The following is a 25,474-nucleotide window of genomic DNA, read 5'->3' on the forward strand; positions in this document are numbered from 1 at the left end:
ATATGAAAAGTATGTGGATTAAATTTGTTTTTCTCAGTTTTGGTGCAAGAGTTCCTTTTTCATGTGTTGGGTGTGACATTCTAAAATAAAGTTGATTTTGGCAGTTTCTACCCTTATTTTGATGTCCGTGGGGTAGTTTGATAGTTGCACGGATACTGATCCCTTGGACGTAATATTACTTGCCTCCCTTATTATGCTGAAGCTGTTTACCTCAGGGAATGTATAAGTTGGAAACTTCTAAGAGAAATATCTGGCTTTTTATAACCTAGTTACAGGGCTCCCATCCAAGAACCACCTGGAACCACTGATTTATTTGAAAAACATTCTGTATTATAAGCTACAACCCAAAGAAAAAAACAGAAAGATCCCTAGTGGGGCAAATTCCAGGGTCTCTCACTCAGGCTAAAGGCTGCTGTTGTTTATTTACCAAAAAAAGTTTACTAAGCAAATGAATATGATCAGAAGGTTAAACCTCAGGTACTTGTCAAACTTAAGTGGTACATGAATCACGTGAGGATGTTCTTGTACAAATGCAGTATCTTCCTGCATTTTATCAGCACCTTTCAGACTTGGATTCGGGGTAGGACCCAAGATCTTACTTCACACCTTGAGCAGCAAGGCCTTTGCCTTGTTCCTTTGTCTCCTGTTACCACCAAAAACGAGCTCTGGTGATTCATGAGAGCAGGCCAGGCCTGTTGACTTCTGCAGTAACATTTCATTTTCTAAGACCTGTTGTATTAGTGCAACTAACTGCTTCAGTTTTCAGAGTATTGACGATTTCTGTGATTCGGATTGTTTTCAATGGACTACGCCAAATCTCGTGTGTGACCTGCAGGCTTGTTACTTTTTTTCTCCCTGGAATGTTTAATTTTCCTTTGAAAAGTGCTATCTGCCTGGGTTAGGGCCGAGCCTTAACCCAGGTGGGATTATCCGCAAGCCTGCTTACACTCGAGGGAAAGGATAGTGGCGTGAGAGTAGGGAGCCGCTGAGCTCTTTGGACAGTCGTTGTCTTTGTGGTCCAAAGAAGCTCAGTGTTATAGAACTCAGATACAAGGCAGATGCGTAATTTTAATTTTTTCTTGTAGTGGCACTAAAAAAAGTGAAAGGAAATAGATGAAGTTAATTTTCATAATATATTTTGTTTACTTTAATCTATCTAAAATATTGTCATTTCAGTGCATAATTAATATGTTACTAATATGGTGGCTTATATGCTTTTGTTCATACTAAGCTTTGAAATGCCATATGTAACCTGTACTACAGTGTATCTCACTTCAGACTGGCCACTTTCTAAGTGTTCAGTTGCAGCGTGGCTACCATATTGGGCATTGCCAGGGTAAAGAATTAAAGAATCACTTGGGCTCAGCATGGCAGGGCTCAGTCACTAGGAGAGAGGGTGCGAGTAACCAGGACTGCGAAGTCGGCAATGCCGGACAGTGGCTGACTGGCTTTCAGGGGAGGCTCTCCTGTCCGAGAGGACGGGCTCAAGCAATACGAAGAGTCCCGGCCTGGGCACAAGGGTGAGGGTTGGAGTCGAGGCACGAACTGGTGAGGAGCCTTCACATTTTCTGGGATACCTTCTTAGAGGAGGAAACATTCCAGACCGTTCTCTCCGGCAAGTGCTTGGGAGACGAACTTCTCCTTGACTCAGGGACAGCATGTGGTAGAATTTCCAAGTTGAAGATGTTCCGTGCCCGCGGGATGTGAAGGACTGGGGCAAGTCAAACCCGCAAGTTCCAAGCTCAAGCAGTCTGACGGTCAATGAGTAACATTAAATAACATGCAGGAGTAAAGCTGATGGGATGCAAACAGAAGTCAGGACAAGTGTAATGATAAATAGTAATTGCATTTGACTTTGTTGCCTGGGACACGCTAGTGGTGAACGGGAGTGAATGTGCTATCCAGAATTCAGATGACACTCATCTCTAGCCAATTATTTTCATGCAGACCTAGGTTGCCACCTAGGCTTCTGGTTTTTATTTATTTTTTTGTTTTTTTCAAGAGCAGTCAGAAATAGAGATTTTCATATGAAATCCTGTACATTAAAAACCTTGGGGCTGGCATTGTGGCATAGCAGGTGAAGCCTCTGCCTGCAAAGTCAGCATCCCATATGGACGCTGGTTCGAGACCCAGCTCTTCTACTTCCCATCCAGGCTCCTGGTTTTGGCCTGACCCAGCCCTGGCTGTTGGGGTCATTTGGGGAGTGAGCCAGTGAATGGAAGATCTCCCTGTCTCTCCTCTCTTTGTACCTCTGCCTTTCAAATAAATAAATAATCCTTGAAGAAATATTTTGGTCAATACCCTGAGAGCAAAACTAAAGATATCCTGCAGAGGACATTTTGTGACTTTTATATTCACACTTCCTCCTTCCCTCCCCCTCTCTATCTCCATTGCCATCTCCAATCTTCAGAACCCCAAAATCATAACCTTATATGTCATAGAACTTAATTTTTTACCGTACTAACATGAAGATCATGTATTAGTGTAATTGAAAAATATGTAAGATTAAGTCTGGCTTACCATGGCCAATCCCACATCTGAGTGCCTGGGATCAAGTCCACCTCTGTTTTCTATCCAGCTTCCTACTAATGCTCCTATGTGGCAGCCGACAATGGCCCAGGAACTTGGATTTCTGTCGCCTATGTGAGACACTGGAGATTCTGGCTCCTGTCTTAAACCTGGCCCTGTCCTGGCTCTTGTGTGCATTTGGGAAGTGAATCAGCAGACGGAAGATCTCTTTCTTTCTCTTCTTCCTTACCTCCTCCCTCTCTATCTGTCATGCCAGTTTTCAAGCAAATAAATAAAACTTTTAAAATATGTCCTGCTAGCTGAGCATTTAAAAAGTTGCTTTTGTGGAATGTTATACATATGAAAGTAGGACTTCTGCAGGGAATTATGAGGTATTGTCACGTAAGAGGAATGATGCTCTCGTCCTCCTGTCACAAGTCCTAGTGCGTATGTTCGTGACTTCAATGACAGGAGAGAGGGTGAGGTATGTGTGGGAAGGGTGTCTAAAATTGTCAGTTGATATTTTTCGTTCCTATTTAATTCTTCTTATTAATGTTAATTTGTATCTGTAATATACAAGTAAATGCCCTAGATATAGATATCCACATCCATGGAGGTTAAGTGACAATGCTAACAAAAGCCAGGAAGGGAAGGGATTGTGTGCCTGTGCGAGTAGAGTACTGTGCCTGTCATAGTTCGGACATCCTGGTTTTAAAATCTGGTGCTGACAATAATAGCAGTAGTTAGGTTTTACCGGTTTAGCTAGGTGTCCAGGAGTCTTCTAAGTGCATTCTCTGTGTGAACTCATTTAATCCTCACAAAGACTCTGGAAGTGCTGTTAGTGCCCCCATTTTTTAGATGAGGAAATTGAGGCTTAGAAAGTTCAAGTCAGGGCCAGTGCCATGGCGTAGTAGGTTAATCCTCTGCCTGCGGCACTGGCATCCCATGTGGGCGCCGGGTTCTAGTCCCAGTTGCTCCTCTTCCAGTCCAGCTCTCTGCTGTGGCCCGGGAGGGCAGTGGAGGATGGCCCAAGTGCTTGGGCCCCTGCACCTGCATGGGAGACCAGGAGGAAGCACCTGGCTCCTGGCTTCAGATTGGCGCAGCGCTCCGGCCATAGCGGCCAATTGGGGAGGTGAACCAACGGAAGGAAGACCTTTCTCTCTGTCTCTCTCTCTCTCTTACTGTCTGTAACTCTACCTCTCAAATAAATAAATAAATAAAATATTTACATTAAAAAAGGTTTAAGTCAATTCCCTGAGTTATATGGTTTGAAAAAGGTTTTAGATGGGGTTCAGGCCCAGACAATTTAGCCTCAAGTCAGGGTTCCATTCCTTTGTTTTTCTCTGAAAAATACTTTGTCCTAATATTCAGCTATTATGTTAAAAAACATCACCCATCCCCTGTTTCTTAGGATTTTCAACGTAGGAAACACTTAGAATAAGTTTTGCTTGTAATATTTCAGTATTTTAAAGATAAATACAGTGAAAATTCAATCAACTCCAATCAGTTGACATTGTATTTTTGTGTTTGTATAATTCTTAGAAGAAAGAGGTAAACAATAAGAAGCTTATGGCCAGTGCCACAGCTCACTTGGCTAATCCTCTGCCTGTGGCGCTGGCACCCCAGGTTTTAGTCCCGGTTGGGGTGCCAGATTCTGTCCCCGTTGCTTCTCTTCCAGTCCAGCTCTCTGCTGTGGCCCGGGAAGGCAGTGGAGGATGGCCCAAGTGTTTGGGCCCTGCACCCGCGTGGGAGACCAGGAGGAAGCACCTGGCTCTTGGCTTTGGATCTGCGCAGCACGCCGGCCGTAGTGGCCATTTGGGGAGTGAACCAATGGAAAAGGAAGACCTTACTCTCTGTCTCTCTCTCTCACTGTCTAACTCTGCCTCTCAAAAAAAAAAAAAAAAAAAAAAAAAAAGAAGAAGCTTATTATCAGAGATTTAATCTAAGGTGATTTGCAGGTGTATCTTTGGTTCGGTTTACACTTTGAGCTCAATTTCCAGTATTTCCTTTTCTTTCTTTTTTTTTTTTTAAATTTATTATAATTATATGAAAGGCAGAGTTAGAGGGAGAGACACACAGAGAGAAATCTTCTATACACTGACTCACTCCCCAAATGGTCGTGACTGTTGGTGCTTGGCCAGGCTGAAGCAAGGAGATTCTTCCAGGTCTCCCACATGGATGGCAGGGGCCCAAGCACTTGGGCCACCTTCTGCTGCTTTCCCAGGTGCATTAGCAGGGGGCTGGATCAGAAATGGAACAGCCAGGACTTGAACTGGTGCCCATATGGAATGCCAGCGCTGCAGATGGCAGCTTAACCCACTGCGCCACAAGGCTGACCCATAAAAGGTCTTTTTTTGTTTAACTATGAAATTTTCTAGAAAATTCAGCAAAGTTGGGGTTTGTATTCTAACATTTTGGCTGAGCCATATTCTGTATTGAGCCATATTGTGTTTTTTTTTTTCATTGTAGATACTATATCCCCAAACTACTTACCTTTATTCATCCTGCCAGTAAAAATTTTTTGGTGCTCTGTTAAGTTTTCTGTGTTTTTTCATACGATGAATTTTGTTAAAGAAAAAAATTATTTTGACACTTATCAAATAAAAATATTAAGGAAGACTTTATTGAGCACTATTTGCAATAGGAGTTAAATCTATTGCAATAGGGGAGGAAGATCAGGTGCAATACCATATATAACAAAGACAGCTGGAAATTTGTGGCCAATGAGCAGAATGTGGGGTCTGTGGATGCAAAATTACTAACGGGAGACATTAAGGGTGGGTCAAGTCCCAATCCAACTTAACAGGATTCTTGCTGAAGGTATTCCATGGTGATCAAGTCAAGGGTAGGGGATTACTTCTAAAGTGATGTAGCAGGATTCTTGCTAGAACTGGGCTGGACAGGCCCAGCCAGAACTGTATGGGGGTGGCAGGGGCAGGCAGGGAAGCGAAACTGAAGCTTAGTTGAGAAGATGGCTTGGAGAGGAGCCTGACTAAGGTTTGCTCGAGGAGAGAGTCTCTGTCAGCCTTCAGATCAAAGCTAAAGTCACTGGTCTCTTCCGTAAAGGATGAAGGTTAATCTAAGTAGAGCAGAGTAAATCTTTGACTACACTTTGGGCTTAGACTTTATTGAGCTGGGTTGAGTGGTTAAGCTGCCAGTTAGGGTCCCTATGTCCCACATCAGAGTGCCTGGGTTCAGCTCTCAGCTGTGGCTCCCGACTCCTGCTTCCTGTTAATTCACACGCTAGGCAACTGTGGTGATGATCCACATAATTGGGTTTCTGCCACTCCTGTGGGGGACCTGGATTGTTTCTGGTTTCCAGCTTTAGCGCCCCTCCTTGGCTGTTGCAGGTATTTGGTGGGGTTGAACCAGCACATAAGAGATCTCTTTCTGTCTGTAGGTCTTTGTCTCTCTGTCAAATAAATAAAATTTAAAAATTTATTTACTATATAAGCAGGTCACTAATTCCTCCTGCACTCGTAACTTTTCGCCCTTTACAGTAAAGACATTGTTCGTGTCACCAAGTAATACCATAGATGCCCTAAATTATCTACCATTATTGTGAGCTGCTCTGTGAGTAAGCAATTCTGGTAGCAATTCTTGTGAAGACTTCTCCTCCCACCCGATCCTGCTGCAGCTGGTGTTATGGGCTTAAAAACCCACCCGGGTCCAATTGCTGTGGTGGAATTTGAACTTGCAACCTCTCTACACTAGGAGTTCGCCTCATTAGTGAGCTAAGATAATTGAATTGATGCGCTGCCATTAATATTCTTTATGTCCTCCAATTCCCCTGCTCACCGTTTCTCTCAGTGGTTGAGTAAACGTTGATGGCAGAAGTCACATGAAGGTCAATGTCATGCATTATAGCATTGGCCTGATCCTGATGCTTTCTCTGTTCCTTGCAGATGCTGCCACTCAGGAGCATTGCTCTCAGTAAGGCCACTATACAGATAAAGTTCTCTTCAATCCAGTCATGCAAAAATAGGATATTCTTTCTGGCTTCCTAGGGTTTCAGTTTCTCTACTAAATGATACCAACTTTGACGATCAAGATAAGTTCTAGAGAAACTTTCTACCCAAATTAAGGCAAACCAATATGATTTGAGTTTTAACAACATCTAGTTTTCTGCAAAGTTGCATAGCCCAGTTCTTCTCTTACCAGTTTGGCTCAATGAGGTAACCTGTGTGAGCCTGTTGTCGTATGTGTGGAGGGTGCACACATTTCTGTTGCCACCTTTTGTTGTTGTTACTACCTTAATGGTGGGTACCAATCCGTCGTGAAACCTCATTGGCATTCAGCAATAAGCAATTACTGCTGATGCATCTGGAGTCAGTGACACATCCCTAGGCAGCACTGCTGATTGTGGCTGGGCTTGCTCCTGAGTTCTTGAGTTGGTTGCTCTAAGTTGGCTTTGGCAGAGGTGGCTGGGATGACTGGGCTTTGCTCCGTGTGTCTTAGCTCCTTCAGCCGGCCAGCCTGGGCTTGTCTTCCTGGTGACGGCAGGGGTGCAAGTGAGTAAGCGGAACCCATGAGGCCTGAGGCCCAGGCTCAGAACTGGCGTAATGGCATGACTGCCTTTCTGTTGGCCAAGGCAAGTCACAAGACCAGCCCGGATTTACAGAGTAGGACAATCGAGTCTGCATTCTTAGTGAGAGGTACTGCAAACGTCACAGCAAAGGATGTGGGTAAAGAAAGGGGGATAGATTAAAGCTGTCATTGCCATGTATCACAAATAGGGATAAAAGTAGTACTGACCTCTTTGCTTTGTGGTGAGGAATAAATGAGATCATCCATGTAGATGAGCGAACACAATACCTGGTGCATAGTAAGTGCCCATAAATGTTAGCTTCTGTTGTTACTGTGTGTCTTGGCTACCACGAACAGTAAAGGTAGCTTCATAACATCCAAGTGCTGCTGTGGACTGTGGCAACTCCTGCCACATTTCAGATTGTCTTTTTCTAATCCATCTTAGTGAGAGTGAGGGAGGTGCCTGGGGAGGTTTGCTCTTTCTAGTCTTCTGTGCATGTTCGGTGTGGTAGTTTTCTGTTGCAATAAAGATCCTTTTAATGCTGTTGTCCTGGCCACATTCCAAACCTGCCCCATCATTTAACGCTAAGTCTGGCTCATAGGAGAGTCTCATGAAGCTGCTCAAGGAGCCAAATGTAATTTCTATAACAGCTCCAGGTTTCACAACTCTCTGCAGGCTAAATCTTGTTACAACAAATATCATCAGTCCCTAATCCTGACAGCTCATTTATGCACCCTTTGGGAAAATGACATACAGCAAAAGAAGTAATTTAGCTAGCTCATTGGGAATTATTTTGAAATGTGTGGACACTACTCTTGCCCTTGTCCTTGAGTGTGCTGCCACGATGATGACACATTTGGCCCACATTCCTTGTTTGTCCTGTACGTCTCTGGATAACAATGGATGGTGTTGTCTTTGCCACATAGTATCAGCTGTAGTCTTGTGAAGCAGACCCTTTCAGATCTGTGGAATGTGAACATCCTGTACTGGAAATTCAATTACTGAATTAAAGCATGCACACCCTCCAACAGGTGCCAATGTTGAAAGTGGCCAGGCACAGTTCCTTGCCTCCCAATAGCCAAAGCTGGCCCATTCTGAGGCTAGTTTAGACTTGCAAACATTATTCTGGTTTCTGATCCATTCCCTCTCAGAGTAAGACACTGGGAAACAGGAAAAGATGGGTTATAAGATTTTTTAAAGATTGATTTATTTATTTGAAAGTCAGAGTTACATAGGGAGAGGGAGAGGGAGAGAGAGAGAGAGGTCTTCCATCCGATGGTTCACTCCCCAATTGGCCGCAGCGGCCAGAGCTGTGCTGATCTGAAGCCAGGAGCCAGGAGCTTCTTCCAGGTCTCCTGAGTGGGTGCAGGGCCCAAGGACTTGGGCCATCTTCTACTGCTTTCCCAGGCCACAGCAGAGAGCTGGATGGGAAGTGGAGCAGCCAGGACTAGAATCGGTGCCCATATGGGATGCCGGCGCTTCAGGCCAGGGCGTTAACCCACTGTGCCACAGCGCCAGCCCCATGGGTTATAAGATTAAAATACAGGGGCCAACGCTGTGGCACAGCAGGGTAATGCCCTGGCCTGAAGTGCTGGCATCCCATATGGGTGCCGGTTCAAGACCCGGCTGCTCTACTTCCCATCCAGCTCTCTGCTGTGGCCTGGGAAAGCAGTAGAAGATGGCCCAAGTCCTTGGGCCCCTGCACCCACATGGGAGACCCTGAAGAAGCTCCTGGCTTCTGATGGGTGCAGCTCCAGCCATTGCGGCCAACTGGGGAGTGAACCATCAGATCGAAGACCTCTATCTCTGTCTGCTTTTCCTCTCTCTGTAACTCTGACTTTCAAATAAATAAATAAATCTTTAAATAAATAAAAAGATTTTAAAAAAGATTAAAATAAGTCTATACAGTCTGTTATGCTGACATCCAGTAAATATGATCTTATTATTATTCACACTCCAGTCTCATGGATATATGCTTTTTGATAAAATAACATGCTCAACTACTCTACTGCCAGACTCACCTACTTTATAGCATGACCTGGACCCAAACACTTTGATACTCTTTTTTTTTTGCCATTGTGTTTTCTAACTATGCAAATCTGTTAATTGTGACAGATTGATATGATGTGTTAGCTCATGTGACTGCCAGAAACTTGGTGTTTTCCAACTACCCTTAGTTTTTCTCACTTAACCGCTGTTCCCACCTCAATATATACCTTTTGTTAACTTTTTATTTAAATGCCATTATCATATTTTTATCAAGAGCCAATTCAAGTTCATTTTTATGAACATAGTTCCAATAATGAATCAATTAATATATTTGAAATTTATTAGTACATTGTTCTATTTAATTTCTTTATTTCTAGTGAAGTAACAATTGCCAAAAAGAAAAGTTTTAGGATACACCTTCCACCCCAGCTATGATATTGTAACCTATTTCTTCAAGATTAACCACAGGAATTTTTTTTTTATTAATTTATTTGACAGAGTTAGTAAGAGAGAGAGACAGAGAGAAAGTTCTTCCCTCCGTTGGTTCACCCCCCAAATGGCTGCTACGGCCGGCGCATTGCGCTGATCCGAAGCCAGGAGCCAGGTGCTTCCTCCTGGTCTCCCATGCGGGTGCAGGGCCCAAGCACTTGGGCCATCCTCCACTGCACTCCCGGGCCATAGCAGAGAGCTGGCCTGGAAGAGGGGCAACCGGGACTAGAACCGGGCGCCCATATGGGATGCCGGCGCCACAGGCATAGGATTAACCAAGTGAGCCACAGCGCCGGCCCCAACCACAGGAATTATTATTTATTTATTTATTTGAAAGGTAGAGTTACAGAGAGGCAGAGGCAGAGAGAGAGGGAGAGAATCTTCCATCTGCTGGTTCATTCCCCAAATGACTGCAACAGGTGGAGCTGCACCAATCCAAAGCCAGGAGCTAGGAGCTTCTTCCGGGTCTCCCATGTAGGTGCAGGGGCCCAAGGACTTAGGGCCATCTTCTACTGCTTTTCCAGGCCATAGCAGAGAGCTGGATTAAAGTGGAGTAGGTGGGACTTGAACCTGTGCCCATTTGGGATGCTGGCACTGCAGGTGGCAGCTTTACCCACTAAGCCACAGCACCAGCCCCCGAAGATATTTTAATATTATGTTTTACTATCTAAACGAAAGAGAGAAAGGGAGAAGGAAGAAGGGTGGGAAGGATAGAGGGGGAGAGAGGAAGGGAGGAGGAGGGGAATATCACTATGACCCTAGAATTGTATCTATAAATCACATTGGATGTGTTAAAAACTAAGTAAAAATTAAATATATTATATTTTGTTGAGATTTTATAACTTCTAAATATGTTAAAGAAGAAAACTTCCTCTATATTATAACTTTTAGTTAAGGAATTTTAAATATTTTATTTCTTCAAAAGAAACACACACACACACACACACACACAAACACAGAGCCCGATATTTTCCATCCACTGGTTCACTCCCCAGATGCCTGCAGTAGCTAGGGCTAGGCTAGGCTGAAGCCAGGAGCCAGAAACTGAATCTGGCCTCCTATGTAGGTGGCAGGACCCCAGGTACTTGGGTCTTCGTCCACTTTATTAGCAGAGAGGTGTGTCAGAGCACAGAGTAGCCAAGACTCAAACCAAGCACTATAATATAGGATATAGATGTCTCAAGTTAGAACCTAACCTACTGTGCCACCATACCTGACCTTGAACTTTTAAGAAATTTTACAGTAAGATTGATATACACAGTGTTTTTTTTTTGGTTTGTTTTCTTTTTCAGAACTCTGTTAGTCTATTAATTATATCTACCAGATATGTAGTATATACTTTTAAAATCATTCTTAGTTGTCCTGGGCCAAGTTGACATCACCATTGTCAGAATGGACTAGGCTAACTTTCCAAGTCATTTGATTTCCACTAAAGTTGGTAATATGTTGTAGGCTGCAGTCATTCCAGAGAAATTTGCCTTGAACCTTGCCCCCTAATATAAAGATGAATTTGTTACTCATGCATGAGTTCCAAAGATGGATTCAGGCTTTGCATTACTGAATCAGAACATGTCTTCTTTTTAAAAATGATATTAGATAAAAAGGAGACCATGTTGTTTTTTACCCCTTTTCTCAACTTCCATATTATTAAATCTGGAAAATCGTACATCATCTATGAATGAGTTTGATATTATTTTGGGGAGACCAACTATCAATGGAAAGGCAATTAAACACATTCGTGTATTGTTCTGATTATAAGCCTAACAGGAACTCAGAGAAAAGACTGAAAATGTAGGTGTAAGTTTTAGGGGTTCATGGGTATAGGTGAGTATATTTGTAGGGTGTTTTTATTGCCAGAGACAAAACAGTAGGGGACACTACAACTGGCAGTGGGATTTACTGATCCTTCCTCCTGAAACCAATGTACACATATGTTCTTCAAATGTGCAATAGAATCATCGTGACCCATTTATAGAAAGCACAGCATTCCTACATCCATTTGCAAGAGGATAGGTAAGGAGAGAGCCAAAGAGAAGGGAGGGAGGTAACTTACAATTCACTAGAATAGAAGAAACAGATCTCCTCTTTGAACAGCCCTTAGTGGAAGGGTAATATGTGCATTCATACGCAGGTGTGCGTCACCAGTGTCCGGTGTCTCATGAAGACCACTGTTGGGGGAATCCTGGGGTGAGAGAATGAAAAGCGATAACCTACTTCGAAATAACGCAGTTTGAGAAAAAACCTGTTCTTTGTTTACCTATAGACCAACCAAATGAACTGTTTTTCACAGTGTAGATCCATAAAATCCGAAATAAATAGATGCTTAGTAAAATGCTGCTTTGTTTGGCATGCTCTTACTCTAAATATTGCAGATTTTACAGTAATAACAGTAGAGTAAAATTTTACGTGTTAGATTTTGATATTTGATGCTAAAGAATTATTTTCTGTGGATAACTTAACCTTATGACTTCCACTTTAAGTGATTTCTATTAATGTTACATGCTGGCTGTTTGGAGTGTTAGGTCAAGGTTTCGTAGAGAAAAGCTATTTGTCTCTGTTTTTTCTTATTTTAAAGTGATCGCAGGCTTTTGCTGCCTCAGAGAACACGACTTGATTGAAGGCAATGTTGTTGTGTGATGCTGTGGAGTAGTCTAAAGATAAAAATCAGAAGTGTTCAGTGATTGGGCTTGCTACTTCCCGCCTGCAAAAATCATTATTTCTCTTATTTGCATTGACATACCAGCCAATGATGTTAATCATCTTCAAAGATTTCCTTTGTTCTTGAAGTCTGCTGGGCTATCCCAGCACCATTTTACAGAAAAGGTTTTGCAGTAAATCTGTAAAGTGCCAAACAAAACAAAACAAAACAAGTGGGTGGGGCCTGAGAGGTGCTTGAGAAGACACCTGAGGCTCCTGGGGAAACCAGAAGGCAAGTGGTTGACTTAGGTTTTGACATAAATGAGAGGGCCACAGAGACAGTGAGGTATCAGAGTGCGGATTTAGGGAAGGCAGAGGTCTCTGGGTGTAGGGAGGGAAGGCAGAGGAGAAGAAGCCTGCATGTGAGTAAACTATTCTTCATGCAAGCAGTGGGCAGTGGTCTGAATTCTTTTTGCCTCTTTTTGTTTACATCTGGAATGACAAGCAGCGGCTTACAGATAAAGAGCTTTGCAAAAACCAATGTAAAATGCATCAATTTTAATGAATTTGATAGCCATTATAAGGCCTAAGAATGGCCAGGCAGGATCCTGCGAAACCAAGTTGCTTAGAGAGAAGTATCTGGAAGCATTCAGGCCCATTTTAATAAGTACATACTTTATAAAAATGTCTCAAAGAGGCCGGCGCCGCGGCTCACTAGGCTAATCCTCTGCTTTGCGGCGCCGGCACACTGGGTTCTAGTCCCGGTCGGGGCGCCGGATTCTGTCCCGGTTGCCCCTCTTCCAGGCCAGCTCTCTGCTGTGGCCCGGGAGTGCAGTGGAGGATGGCCCAAGTGCTTGGGCCCTGCACCCCATGGGAGACCAGGAGAAGCACTTGGCTCCTGCCATCAGATCAGCGCGATGCGCCGGCCGCAGCGGCCATTGGGGGGTGAACCAGTGGAAAAGGAAGACCTTTCTCTGTCTCTCTCTCTCTCACTGTCCACTCTGCCTGTCAAAAAAAAAAATGTCTCAAAGAGAATAGGGGCACAATTACTTTCAGATTCGCCACAGGAGTCCATAAATTCAAAAACTTGCTAAAGATCACCTTTGCTTGCAGAGTGGTTATTTTGCTTTATTTAATTATTTTATTTTAAGCCATACTCAAGGATCAATTTTCCTAGGCATTACCCCGATGAATATTTTCCTTGGACATATTGAGTGTTTCACTCCTCCTTTGGGTGCCTCCTGTTGTCTCTATGTGCTGGCCAGGGTATGGAGAGGAAGCCTTTTATTGCCCTTTGTGTAACCATCTGTAAATACCTGTCTTCCTAGCAATATGTTCAAACTGCTGGGCTGCACAGAACTAAGAAAATGGATTTTTAGAGAAACCTCCCTTTACGTGTATCTCAATCTCATTTCATGGAGAAAAGACATGTGACTGTCCTAGAACTCTGAACTTTCTGATCTGTGCATCCTATGGCATGCCTGTCCATCATTTTATTCTCTGCTGCTCTCATAACCCTGTTTCATGCCCGTGGTGAGTCATCCCATGGAGGCTCTGGATTGCTTCTCTCCCTTTGCTCTCAGAGACCACACGTGGCTTTCTCTCTGGTATGTTCAGCCTCTTCCTTCTACTGGATCCTTCCCGTTGGTATTTAAACACAGTCACAACTCAAGTGTTCAGCAGCAACAACAAACAAATGCACACAACGTAGCCTCCAAACCTGCAGACCCCTCCTTTACCTTGTGTCCACTTGTGTCCTAGCTTTGCTTTCCCTCTTTCATGGGCAAACTCCTTGACGCAGCTGTCCAGAACTTGCCATCTCCACTTCTCACGCACTCCTCACCCCACTGCAGTCTGGCTTCCATCTCCAACCTGCTTTCTCTTCCAACAACCACAGTCTTGGAGCCCGAAGCCCAGGAATTTGTCTCTCTCTGATTTCCTCACCTGCCCACGTGAAATGAATCCCCTTGTCCCATTCCTATGGTCACTGAATTTCTGACATCAGTTTACTGCGTCCCATCACTGTTACCCTCTTCTATCCTTGCTTGTTCTGTGTGGAGGTGATGGTCTGGTGGATGTGTGCTGCGGTGTCATGAGGTCACATACGGATGCCACTGACTGCAGTGGCCAAAGATCTGGTCCCTGGAGTTGGCCTTGTTGTTTTCGCGTGCTCTTTATGTGAGTTTTCTATTGGAAGTGGTGACGTCAGCATCCCTCAGCTGGTTCCCGTCCGGTTCCCTAGCATTTTCCTTTCATTTACAGGGGGAGCATCTGTTGCTCACAACGGTCGCTTCAGCTCATGGTCATCAGAGCCCAGCTCTGACCCTCGTGAGCTGAATGAGCTTGAGCAGATCATCGACTCTCCTGCCACCTCATTTCCTTATCTGTAAAATAAATGGCTTCCCCTAGTGCGGAGGGTCTCACCCCTGGCTGCACATCAGAACCCTCCGGGAGCTTTGTAAACGCCCACAGTCCAGGCTGGACCTTAGGCCAGTGATGTCAGTCTTCTGACACCTGGGCCTCAGGTTTTGTTTTTTTTTCTTGATTTTTTTTTGGTCAGACTACTTTTAAAAAAGCTCCTCCCAAAGATCTCAATGTATAGACAAAGCTAAGAACCACTGACTTAGTGCTTTTTAAAGGCCTTTGCTCTGCCATCAGTTTGTGTTTTCCTCCTGCTCCAATCCAAAGTTGAAGTTTCTCTTCTAATGTTTTTACTAAGTTGAGAAGAAATAGCTGTGAAGCTCCTCCCACCCCTTCCATCTGCTGTTTGTTCTTATTTACATACGATGGAACCCAGCCCACTGATTTACAGCTCTGGTTCCCTTACAACTGTTATTGAACTGAAAACATAGCTGAAAACTTATTAAACAGAAAAAAATTATTTTGAGCTTCATCCTCACAATTCATTATAGAACAAAGGAAACATTTAAACTTCTTCCCTTCTAGAATTTATGCTAAAGATTGATTTACATAATCTCAAATGTAAAGTTTACTTCTATGCCCAAACCCAGTATTTATTCTTTCCTGAGTGTCCCATTACGAAAGCCAAAATAGAGGCAGTAATTTGGCTTAGTGGTTAAGATGCCTCTTGGGACACCCACATCCCGTATTGGAGTGCTAGGTTCAAGTCCCAGCTCCACTCCTAATTCCTACTTCCTGATAATGTGCACCCTGGGAGGCAGCAGTTGATGGCTCAAGTGAATGCGTCCCTGCCACCCATGTGGGAGACTCAGATTGCGTTCCAGGCTCCTGGCGTTGGTCTTTGCCAGCCCCATCTCTTGTGGACATTGCAGGAGTGAACCAGCAGATGGGAGATCTTTGTATCTCTCAGTGTCCTTTTAAAATAAAACTGATTTTTTTTTAAAAAGCCAAGGCATCACTGTAGGGCAGTGGGATTCCATAAACAGGCAGGAAGGACCTCCTCACACTGCCGCGTCTTCTGATTAGGTGTCCACATCTCTTTTCTTCCAGTTCTCTCTACTGGCCTAAAGATCCTGGCAGCAAAGCCTCAGCATGGGGTTGGCTTCGCTGTTCAAATGCTTTCAAACAAGTCTTGCAGAAGATGTCCCTGCATAAGTTCACTTTAGACCTTACCATTTTAGATTTGAGTTAACAAAACTTTTTTGAGCTGCAAGGGAGTGGGGAGGAGAGTAGGAAAGTGATAGAGAACAGCTAAGCATTTGGTTTAACTGCTGGTGCTCAATTTGGAAGGAATTGGGGTCCTGACATAAGTCTGATTCATCTTGGAAAAGTGTCCCTTGGGGTACTGGCTCTTCCTGCTTGTTCTGTTTAACTAGCACATTGCAGTGCTCCTTCATGGTCTTCTACAATGCCTCTCTGAAGTACACAGCCTTTGCTTGTTTCTCCCAGACCCTTATTCAACCATTGAAATTAGTTGCTCCTTTGCTTAGGATGGACCCATTTAGTTGCTACAGACAGGTTATTAGTCACAGCCTACAATGCTTTCCTTTGCCCTGCATAATCCTTTTCTAGCTAGACCATCAAATTATTCTCCTGGATAGAAATGGCTCCTTTTCCTTTAGCGGTGGGTAGAAGAGTGTTGTCTTAGGATAAGAAATGTTCCCAGAGCATGGAGTTGGGGTGAAAGAATCTCTTTCTCACCACATTGACCATTGTATAACTTCTCATTCAAGCCAATGTGGTCACAGAAAAAAAAATCTCATCTGAAGCTTCTTTGCTTTGACTCTGCATCTTTGGATATCTTCTTGTAGATGGAGGAATTGATTGAAGGTGTTCGCTGGGCCTTTATTGACATGCTGGAGAAAGAAAATGAATGGATGGATGCAGGGACAAAAAGGAAAGCCAAAGAAAAGGTAAGGATTCCTTTTGATTAGAAAATAGACTTTGGGTTTAATAGATTTTTATGCTTGACATTGACTGTGTAGTTGATTTTTATATTGACTGAGCTGTTGACTCTGAATGACCCCAGAGTTAGGTGTCTGCTTTTGGACGAATACATGGATTTCATCACCAGCAAGTAAGAGAAAATAAGATCTGACTGCTTCTTTCTCGAACTGCATTTTCTGACACCTTGTAATTCAGCCTTTCCTCCTCTCCTAATTGCGATCTGTAAGAGCACCATGGCTTGCTGCCTAGTGAATTTTGCCTTAAACTATCATTGGATACTGCAGAATGCAGAGCAATGGGGAGCCACGAGGAGCAGCTGGCAAATGAGCCCTCAAGACACAAAGAAGAAGAAAAACCCATATTGGCCATGTGTCCTTCTGCTCTGGGCGCGATGTATGCAAATGTCTTGGGGCAGATCCTTTCCTGTAACCACACAGATTGACTTCCCTCATGTTGCACAAATGACCTCACTGGCGTGGCTGTGAAACGCAGATCAGATTCATGATAGAGCGTTGTGTTGGAATTCAAAAGTCTTTCCTAACGGAAGTGGACATGGGCAGGGCCTTGTAAAGTTTTCTGAAACTGTGCAACAAGATAGGGAAATAAATGAATAAATACCAACTATGCTGTTTAAAAATAAAGAATGGGGTGTCCATCTTGAATTCCAGGTGCTCTGATGGAGCTAAGCTCAAGTGGGTAAGACACACCTGCTACATACCCCCTTAGTGGAGGCCACTCTGCTGCTAGGAGACTGTAATCAGGAGCATTTCTTTAGAGAGGTGTTTCTGAAACACCTTTATGCTGAGAGCGATCACCTAGAGTACCCCCGGGACGCTCTAGCTTTGTAGTCTCCTCCCCCCCCAAGCAAGATCTGGTCTATGGGTCTTGGGTGCACATTTGTGAATTTTAGCCAGTCTCTTGGGTGATTGCTCTCACTAGGTAGGCCCCGAGAAGGCTGCTTGGCATCATACTGAGTTACACTAAGCACAGAGACTTTTGCCTTTTGGTTAACAAACACAGAGGGCAACACTCTGGGAATGCCAAGCCTTGTTGAAATGAGAATGTGCAAGGATGTTTTCTAGAACTGTAATCCTCACGAGCTGGATAAACATTGCCTTAGATCTTTTTGTCAATAGATGTGAAAAGGCTGTTGAGTGTTGATACTGAAGGAAGAACTTGGGTGGTGGTGGGGGGGAGGAGTGTTGGAAGAAGACAAAGGGTAAGTTTGATTTTTTTTTCCCCCTCTCAAAAATCTGTCAGAGCTGTCTTAAGTCAAGGAAGGCACAAGCTGATGGAGGCACGAGCCCATGGGCTGTGATGGGAAGCTCTCCAGATGGTAGACGGAACTTTGGGCAGCAACATATTGCTGCCTTGTGAAGGCTTCAGTGATGTGCCGAGCTAGCCTGTGCTATCTGGAACAGTGTGTTGTGCACTAGGAAGGCAGACACTCAGCGTATCAGGGGCCTTCCTCTTAGCCTAACCCCTCAAGGGTTGCAGGGCTATGTGGATGAATTAGCACAGGGCCACCAGTGTGGAGGGTAGGGGCGAGTGTGTGTGTGTGTGTGGCAAATGCATGGCTACCAAAGTAGTGTTCAGGGAGCTGCAGTTAGTTCTCTGAGAAGACTGGATTGAGACAGCCCCAGGGCAATCTTGTGAGCTGCACAAGTGAGTGGGTGCTTTCCTGTTGGTCCATGGGCCCCGTGGGTCCTTCTTGTGGGAGGCTCCTCTCAATCCTTCTAATATTAGACGTGTTCCTGTTTGCTCTCTGAGTTGCTCTCCAGTCTTCTATTTTATTTCAATGAGCACTGTCAGTTTTTCTTCTAAAAGTACTCTTTGAACATGCTGCTTGCTTTGAGCTGAGTTCGACCTGCCAGGAGCTTTCCTAGTTCCTCGACAGGTACATATATCAAAGGCAATTGTCCTACTGGATCTCACCAACTTCCCTGAGTGTATCTTGTATTACGGAGTTCAGAGAGGTTCCTTTAATGAAAGGCAAGAAAGAGGGATGTTGCCCAAGAATTTCCAGCAGTCTGTGAGGCCGGTCTGGTCCTGGCCCCTGGAAGATGCAGATTTTCTCTAAATTAAATGAACCTGCAGTTCTGGAAGTAACCTCTGGGTGGAGCTCGTAGTACTCACAAAGAACCCTGCAAGCGGAAGGCTTGTCTGCAGCCTTCTGCGCTGAGGTTGTTTTTGAAAATTTATTTTTTTCTTGCCCTTTTTTCTCTGCTGTCCTCAATTTGATTGCCTTTTAATAGTCAACAAGAAAGGCGAGGCTCTGCTTTATAATGCCTTGGGTCTTACATGGAAATCTCTAACCATCTCAGGGCTTTGTGTTTCTGATACTGAGTAGCCCCTGCATTAAGAAAGGATTTGCTCGCATTTGAAGTGGAGGTGAATAATTCGCTTTCTCTTCCTGGTATGACTTGGCACTGTCTTTGGGCATGTGTTGCATGCAGTATATCACGCAGGCGGAAGATTTCTCATCAATAATAGTGCCCACAGTGGGCCAGTGCTGAGTCACTTGGCAACCCACTGGGAAAGCTGGGAAAATGTTCCGCTTTGTGGCAGGCAGAAGCTTTGCTTTCCCTCACCGTGGAGCCCTGGCCTGCAGCTAATTGAAGTGCCTCCTAAGAGCCGTCGACCTTGGTGTTGCATGCGACCCGCCTCTTGGACTGGGCAGGTCTTGGTCCCCGCAGTGGTCTGAGGCCTGACGCCTGGGCTTTTGTGGCAGTGTGACCACATCTCCATATGGGAGCGTGTGCGTGTAGTTTAATCATGCTCCTCTCTGGGGGTGATCACTGCTTCAGTGAGAGTAAATTTGTTCCCTGCGTCTCTGCCCTTTCCTGCTCCCTGTCCTTATCGCTTAAGAGGCCATGGGTGGCCGTTGTGTTGTGAAACCGGTGATGGATGTTTCCAGTGGAAATGTGGTATCGTGAAATAAACACCAGTTTCTGTTTAGGGCTCTGTGAGCCCAGCAAGAATGTGCTCTCAGTGTAAACAAGCAGCAAAGGACAGGAGGCCTGCTATTTTTTCCCGTTGTCATAGCTATTGAGTGAGTGTTAGGCGATGCTAGCATGTTTTGAGGGGTGTCTTCAGGAGGATTTGCCCTTGGCGGAGCAGCAGAGGAGGATCTCAAGGTCACTACGCTGTGATTCCGAGGTCTGGCAGGAGAGGGACTCGGCACCACCTCAGCCACCCTGGCCAGCTCTGGGTCAGATAGGGAGGAGAAGCTTCCTGGGCTCAGCTCATCTCCAGCTGGATTCAATTTCGTAGCCAAAGGCTTCCTCCCTTCTGCAATATTTATCTGTGCTCTTTGCACCTAAGACCTAAGAGTGTTAGGACACACGTAGAGAAAAATACCAGGCTGAAACTCACAGGAAGGTAGCAGCCTAAGGAAGCTTAAGGGAGTGACCTTCACCTTGGCCACAGCAGGGGCACAGCACTCTGCGCACGGTGCCAACTCCACAGGTCTGTGACTGCCATGCATAGGCTTTGAGGGAGGTGGGAGAAGTGGAGAAGAGCGAGGTGTAGCTCGCCTCTTTGACTTTGGCTGTAAGCTCTGTGCTGAGTATTGGATTTCCCCCGGTATGCACTTGCTACCTGCACTGAGCACATCCTGAGCCCAGAGGTTCTCAAGGGGTGCTTCTCAAGGTGAGATCAGCCAGCAGGGAACTTGTTAGAGGTACAAATTCTCAGCCTCACCCTATCATCTGTGCTCCGGGGCTGGGGCCTGCGTTCCTTCCCGCCTCACTGGCCGCCTGTGTGCTTTCCAGATGCAGGCTCCTACAGTGTGCCTAAGAGCTTTCTCTCTCCTGTAGATCCTGCTTTGCCACCCACACCAAGGGCCTGACGTGTGAGGTTCTTAGCACGCCTCCCGCAGCCTCCCTCAGTGGACAGTGGGTGGGAGTTGAGGTGGCCCTGTCCCAGCGCCCTCGTGCCTGCAGGCTGTGTCTCACTGGGCCCCCAGAGCTTCCCCAGGTGGGCTTGAGCCGCTTCTCCTCACTCTCACCCCTGGAGCATGTGTTTTGCCCGGGCTTCCTCGCCTTTAAGCCACAGTGCGGCGTGCTGTGTCTGCATGCTGGCCTTACTTCCGCAAACTCCATTGCAGGTATTTCCAACACGAAGTGCCAGGGGTGGGGTTCAGGCGTGCTCAGTGGCGATCGCTTTTCTGCAGGGCCTCACCCTCCTGGCACAGCACAGGAGTGCAGGGATGCAGGGACCTTGGGAGAAGTGTTGGTTAAGGTGCTGCAGACTCAGGAGCTGAGGGAGGAGGCCCAGGAGGCTACATGGAGGCACCCATCTGCCCTTTCCTCTCTTCCCCTGTCCATCTCCAGGCACGATCCGTGCTTCCTCACCCGCCAGTCTCAACAACTCGGCGTCCAACTGTCCTTCGCACTTCTGCTGCACTGTGCGCATTCATCTGAAATGGTTGTGCAGAAGAAAGGGCTGTTGTCATACAGTCGGCTGCCCTTCCCCATTACAGGGCCCGTGTATCTGCATCACTGCTCAAGAATGCAATCACCCTGCTGCCTGAATCCACCCCTGGGCTTGCCAGAGACACTAGGGCACAAAACAGCATGGAGACCGCCCCCTCCAGCTCCCACGTGCCCGTCCTGAGCTTGCACCCACTCTCGGGCCCCATCTCCCTGCCTCTGTGTCTCTCAGTCTCTTTTGCACACACACAGACCAAGGGAATGGACTTCATTATACTGGTGTCGTCTTTCTCTCACTGGCTTGAACAGGGTGTCAAACACACAGGTTAGGAAGACACACTAGAGACAGCCTGCCTAGGGTCCAGCCAACGTGCACGCCTTATTAGCTGTGTGACCCTTTGGGGGATTTCTGGATGTCTCTCACCCTGAGTTTCTGCATCTGCACATGGGGAGATGTGTGCCTACCTCAGTGACCCGAGGACTAAAGGAGTCATTGCACCTGCAGTACCTAGCAGAGCTCCCGGAGCAGGAAATGGGTGCTCCAAGCTGTCCACACCTGTTACCAGACAACTGTCCTGTGGGATGAGGAGGCTTTGGCTGGAGCAGCTGGTGCCAGGGTGGCTGAGGGAGTGAGGCTCAGTTCGCATGTCTGTGTCATTCACTGGGGTTTGCTCTTGGTTAGGAAGGTGGGGAAGGGAAGTGGGTGGGCCTGGGAGCCTGTTACTCTCAGCTGCTGCAGGTGCAGCTCTGCCTGTGTGTCCCCCATCGCCCCAGGCGTGTGCAGCAGTGAGCCATCCCTGCTGGGGACGAGATGGTAGGGTGGTTGCTTTTCTCTGTGGATCTGGGATTTTCTGGGTTTGAGCCAGTTCAGTATTGCCTTTGTGATATTTTGAACACCAAAGCCAATCTCTGGCAGGCATAGTTGTTTGCTGCTTACATGTACTGCAGGCATGTTATGCATGTCCTAGCCCCTCCCCTGCCACCTCCAAGTTTGGGATTGAGTAGAGTATGAAGTGGGGCCTGAGAATGTGCATTGCTGGCAAGTTCTCAGGTGATGGTGCTGTAGGACTGGTGCCACATGAGGACTTTGAGTGAGCTCAGCTGAAAATTCCCGGACCCTGAGGCTGTGTTTCTAGAACTGGCTAACGCTTCTTAAGTGACCAGCTTGTCCCACCCTTTATGAGTCCTCGAGTCAGCCTGTCTCACAGGCGGGCGCCCGGAGTGATTGGGGGGTCCCTCAGAACTCAGCCAGGCCACTGACTGCATTGCTCCTCCCTCTGCAAAGAGCCTGTCTTCAGAGAGATGCAAAGGCTCCTTCCTGGCCACTTCCACATCTGGCCCTCATAACTATGCAGGATAAGTCTCTCACCTAAAAGCCCTGCCAGTGTTTGAAGATCTTCAAATGCTTTTCTGTTTCACATGAAACAACTCTAGTGTTCCTCATGTTAAATTAACAAACATTATATGCCAGACTAGATGTTCTGAACGCTTTACAAATATGAACTATGTCAATGCCATAATACCCAGGGGAGGTAGGTACAATTATTTCTTTTAATGGATGACAAAACTCAAGCACACAGAGAGCAAGCCAGGGTGCCCAAGGTCACCCAGCTCGCCCAGGGGAAGAGCTGGGACAGCATCCCTGGAAGTCTCATTTCACAAGGGGGTGTTTTTGGGAACCAGTGTTGTAGTGCAGCAGGTTAAACCACTGCTTGTGATCCTGACATTGCCTAAGAGTGTCAGTTGGAGTCCCAACTGCCACACTTCTGATCCAACTTCCTGCTAATACACTTGAGAAGGCAGTAGATGATAATTCAAGTACTTGGGTCCCCTGCTATCTATGTGGGAAACCTTGATGCAGTTCCTGACAACTCCTGGCTTTGGCCTGGCCCAAACCTGGCAGTTGTGGCCGTCTGGGGAGTGAACCAGCAAATGGAAGACCTCTTTCTTATTCTGTCACTCTTTGAAATCTTTCAGTCAATTCGCAATGCCAGTGGGTCACAAAATGTGGTCCTCAGATCAGAAGCACTGGTGCATTATGTGGGAAATGCAGGTTCTTGGCCCCACCTGAGATATGTAGAATCAGAAACTATGGGAGAGGCCCCAGGAATTTGCATTTTAATAAGGCCTCCAGGTGACTGTGATGGGCTGAGTGTGAGAGCCAGGGCTGAACATTGTGCTCCTGATGGCTCATCCTGTTGGCTGCTTTCCAGTTTAACATCTTTTGTTTTTAAATTTTTAATAGCTCAAGCTCAAGCAGAACATGATATTCTAAGGGTAGTTCAACTCACACAGCACAGTGAGAATATTATTACTGCCTTTGTTTTGCATACAAATTATATTAAAATATCCAAAGTTTGTATTATGGCCATCTTTTCCCCTCAGCCAAGTCACTGTTGGCTCATAACAAATTTGTACTGAGTTAATTTCTAGGTTTGACTTTTTATTTCCATAGGAACTGCTGTTAAGCACTGTTGCTCCAGTCTTAAACTTGGCATTTTTGTTTTTAAAAAACCTTCATCCCAGAACTTCATGTTTATTCCTATTGGAATTCATTTAGTTGTTTGGGCTCATGGCTGTAGATCAAAAACTATTTCTGGATCTTCTGCATGTTTATTATTTTTAATAAAATTCTATGCTCATTAAAGAAACTCTGGAAAATAAAGTACACAGGTAGAAGGAATAATGTCATTGCTAGTTCCATCACCCATACATAATTATTGCTAACATTTGTTTAATACTTTTTCCCCACGGTATGTAAGCTATAGAAGGCATTCTTGGATGCTGCTGTGTATATCAATTTGATTCTTTCCTTTTTCTCTTAACATAATGTAAGCATTTCTCCTATTAATATTTTTTTGTAAAAGAATATTCACTATTATCAGATATAGTTGTACGGCAGATTAAACATTTCTCTCATTGAGTATTTAGGTTGTGCTATTATAAATACTGCTGTAATGAGCATTTCTTGTGAAATGTTTTTCCTCAAGTCTAGGATTAATTCCTTAGAATGACATCTCATATGACCTTTAAAAATCTCAAATCTGTCATTCATGGTGTCAGTTACTGCTTCTACCTCTTTTCTGAGAATTTGATATGTTTTCTTTGTGGCTTTATTATTTTTCTGGGTTATTAATGAGCATACTCACAAAATGGAACTGGAATTGGCCCATTTACTCATCCTTTAGAGACACCCATCTAGATTGGTCTATCGAACAAAAATATTTATGGAGAAGCTGCTCTGTGAGTAGGTCTTTTGTTAGAGGCTAATCAATTCATCAGCCAATAGCTTTTCAGTACAGTTCTCCTTTGAACACACTCCAGGCAATTCTCATCCAGTTTGTCCCTGCAAGAAAATCATGGGTGTTTAGCAATGTTTAATATCCAATTGCATTGTACTTAGGACATTCCTTGACTTATCAATCTCTTGTTCTATAAACAAAGTAAAAATATGAGCAAATGAGCAAACTTTCTGTGAGTGCCCATTCTTTCTAAGATTCTATGTTTTCCTAAGTAGAGATTACATCAATCTGTGGGTCTAGCTATCTATCCAGATATCCAAACCAGAGCTCTCACTCTTCCTCCCCACCTGCCTGTAAGCAAATGTCTTTTTTTCCTTCCAAACACCTGTCAAATCTTTCTCAACCTTTTTTCTTATTTTTAAAAATTGAAATCAAGTCCACATAGCATAAAAAAACCTATTTTAAAATGAACAATTCAGTGGCATTTAGTACATTCTTTAAAGCAGTCACTTTAAAACATATGTATTTGAAAGGCAGAGTTCCAGACCCCCCACCCCCCCACCCCCACACACACACAGTGGGACTGAGAGAGACCTATCATCTACTGGTCCATTTCCTAATTGACTGCAACAGCCAGGGCTTGGCCAGGCTGAAGCCAGGAGCCAGGAACTTCAACCGAGTCTCCCATATGGGTGGCAGAGCCCGAAGGACTTGGACCATTTTCTGCTACCTTTTCAGGTACATTAGCCAAACACTAGCTATGGGGCCTTAGGCAAGTGACACTTTTTGGAGGCCTTAACTTTACCCTCATAAGAAATGGAAATAAATATACCATTATTTTACTGATTGGGGAGACCAAACATGTAATGGTTGGACAATTAACATGGCAGAGAGGGGGCCGGTGCTGTGGCTTAGCGGGTAAAGCCACCGCCTGCAGTGCTGGCGTTCCATATGGGCACTGGTTCAAGACCCGAATGCTCCACTCCCGATCCAGTTCTCTGCTATGGCCTGGGAAAGCAGTAGAAGATGGCCCAGATCCTTGGGCCCCTGCACCCGCGTGGGAAACCTGGAAGAAGCTCCTGGCTCCTGGCTTCAGATTGGCGCAGCTCTGGCTGTTGTGGCCATCTAGGGAGTGAACCAGGAAAACCTCCCTCCCCCGCCCCCTCCCCCTCCCCCTCCCCCTCCGGGTGCTCATGACTATGGGAGGCTTGTTCATCAGGAATGTGAAAACACCAAGACTGTGTGGGAAGGCACAGGGTGTGGCTGGGACTCTGGGCAGT

The 25,474-nt window shown here is 45.3% G+C and overlaps 1 protein-coding gene across 1 annotated transcript in view; it reads left to right on the plus strand.

Annotated features, from left to right (window-relative positions):
* The window catches only part of PHEX (phosphate regulating endopeptidase X-linked), a 226,293-nt gene that overhangs the window by 76,497 nt on the left and 124,322 nt on the right, over window positions 1-25,474 (plus strand). Inside the window, exon 12 of the mRNA XM_002719974.5 lies at window positions 16,384-16,485. Coding sequence (XP_002720020.1) covers window positions 16,384-16,485 — 102 coding nt within the window. The remainder of the gene's footprint in view (window positions 1-16,383; window positions 16,486-25,474) is intronic.

Source organism: Oryctolagus cuniculus, chromosome X, assembly GCF_964237555.1.
Source record: "Oryctolagus cuniculus chromosome X, mOryCun1.1, whole genome shotgun sequence".
Classification (NCBI taxonomy): Eukaryota; Metazoa; Chordata; class Mammalia; order Lagomorpha; family Leporidae; genus Oryctolagus; species Oryctolagus cuniculus.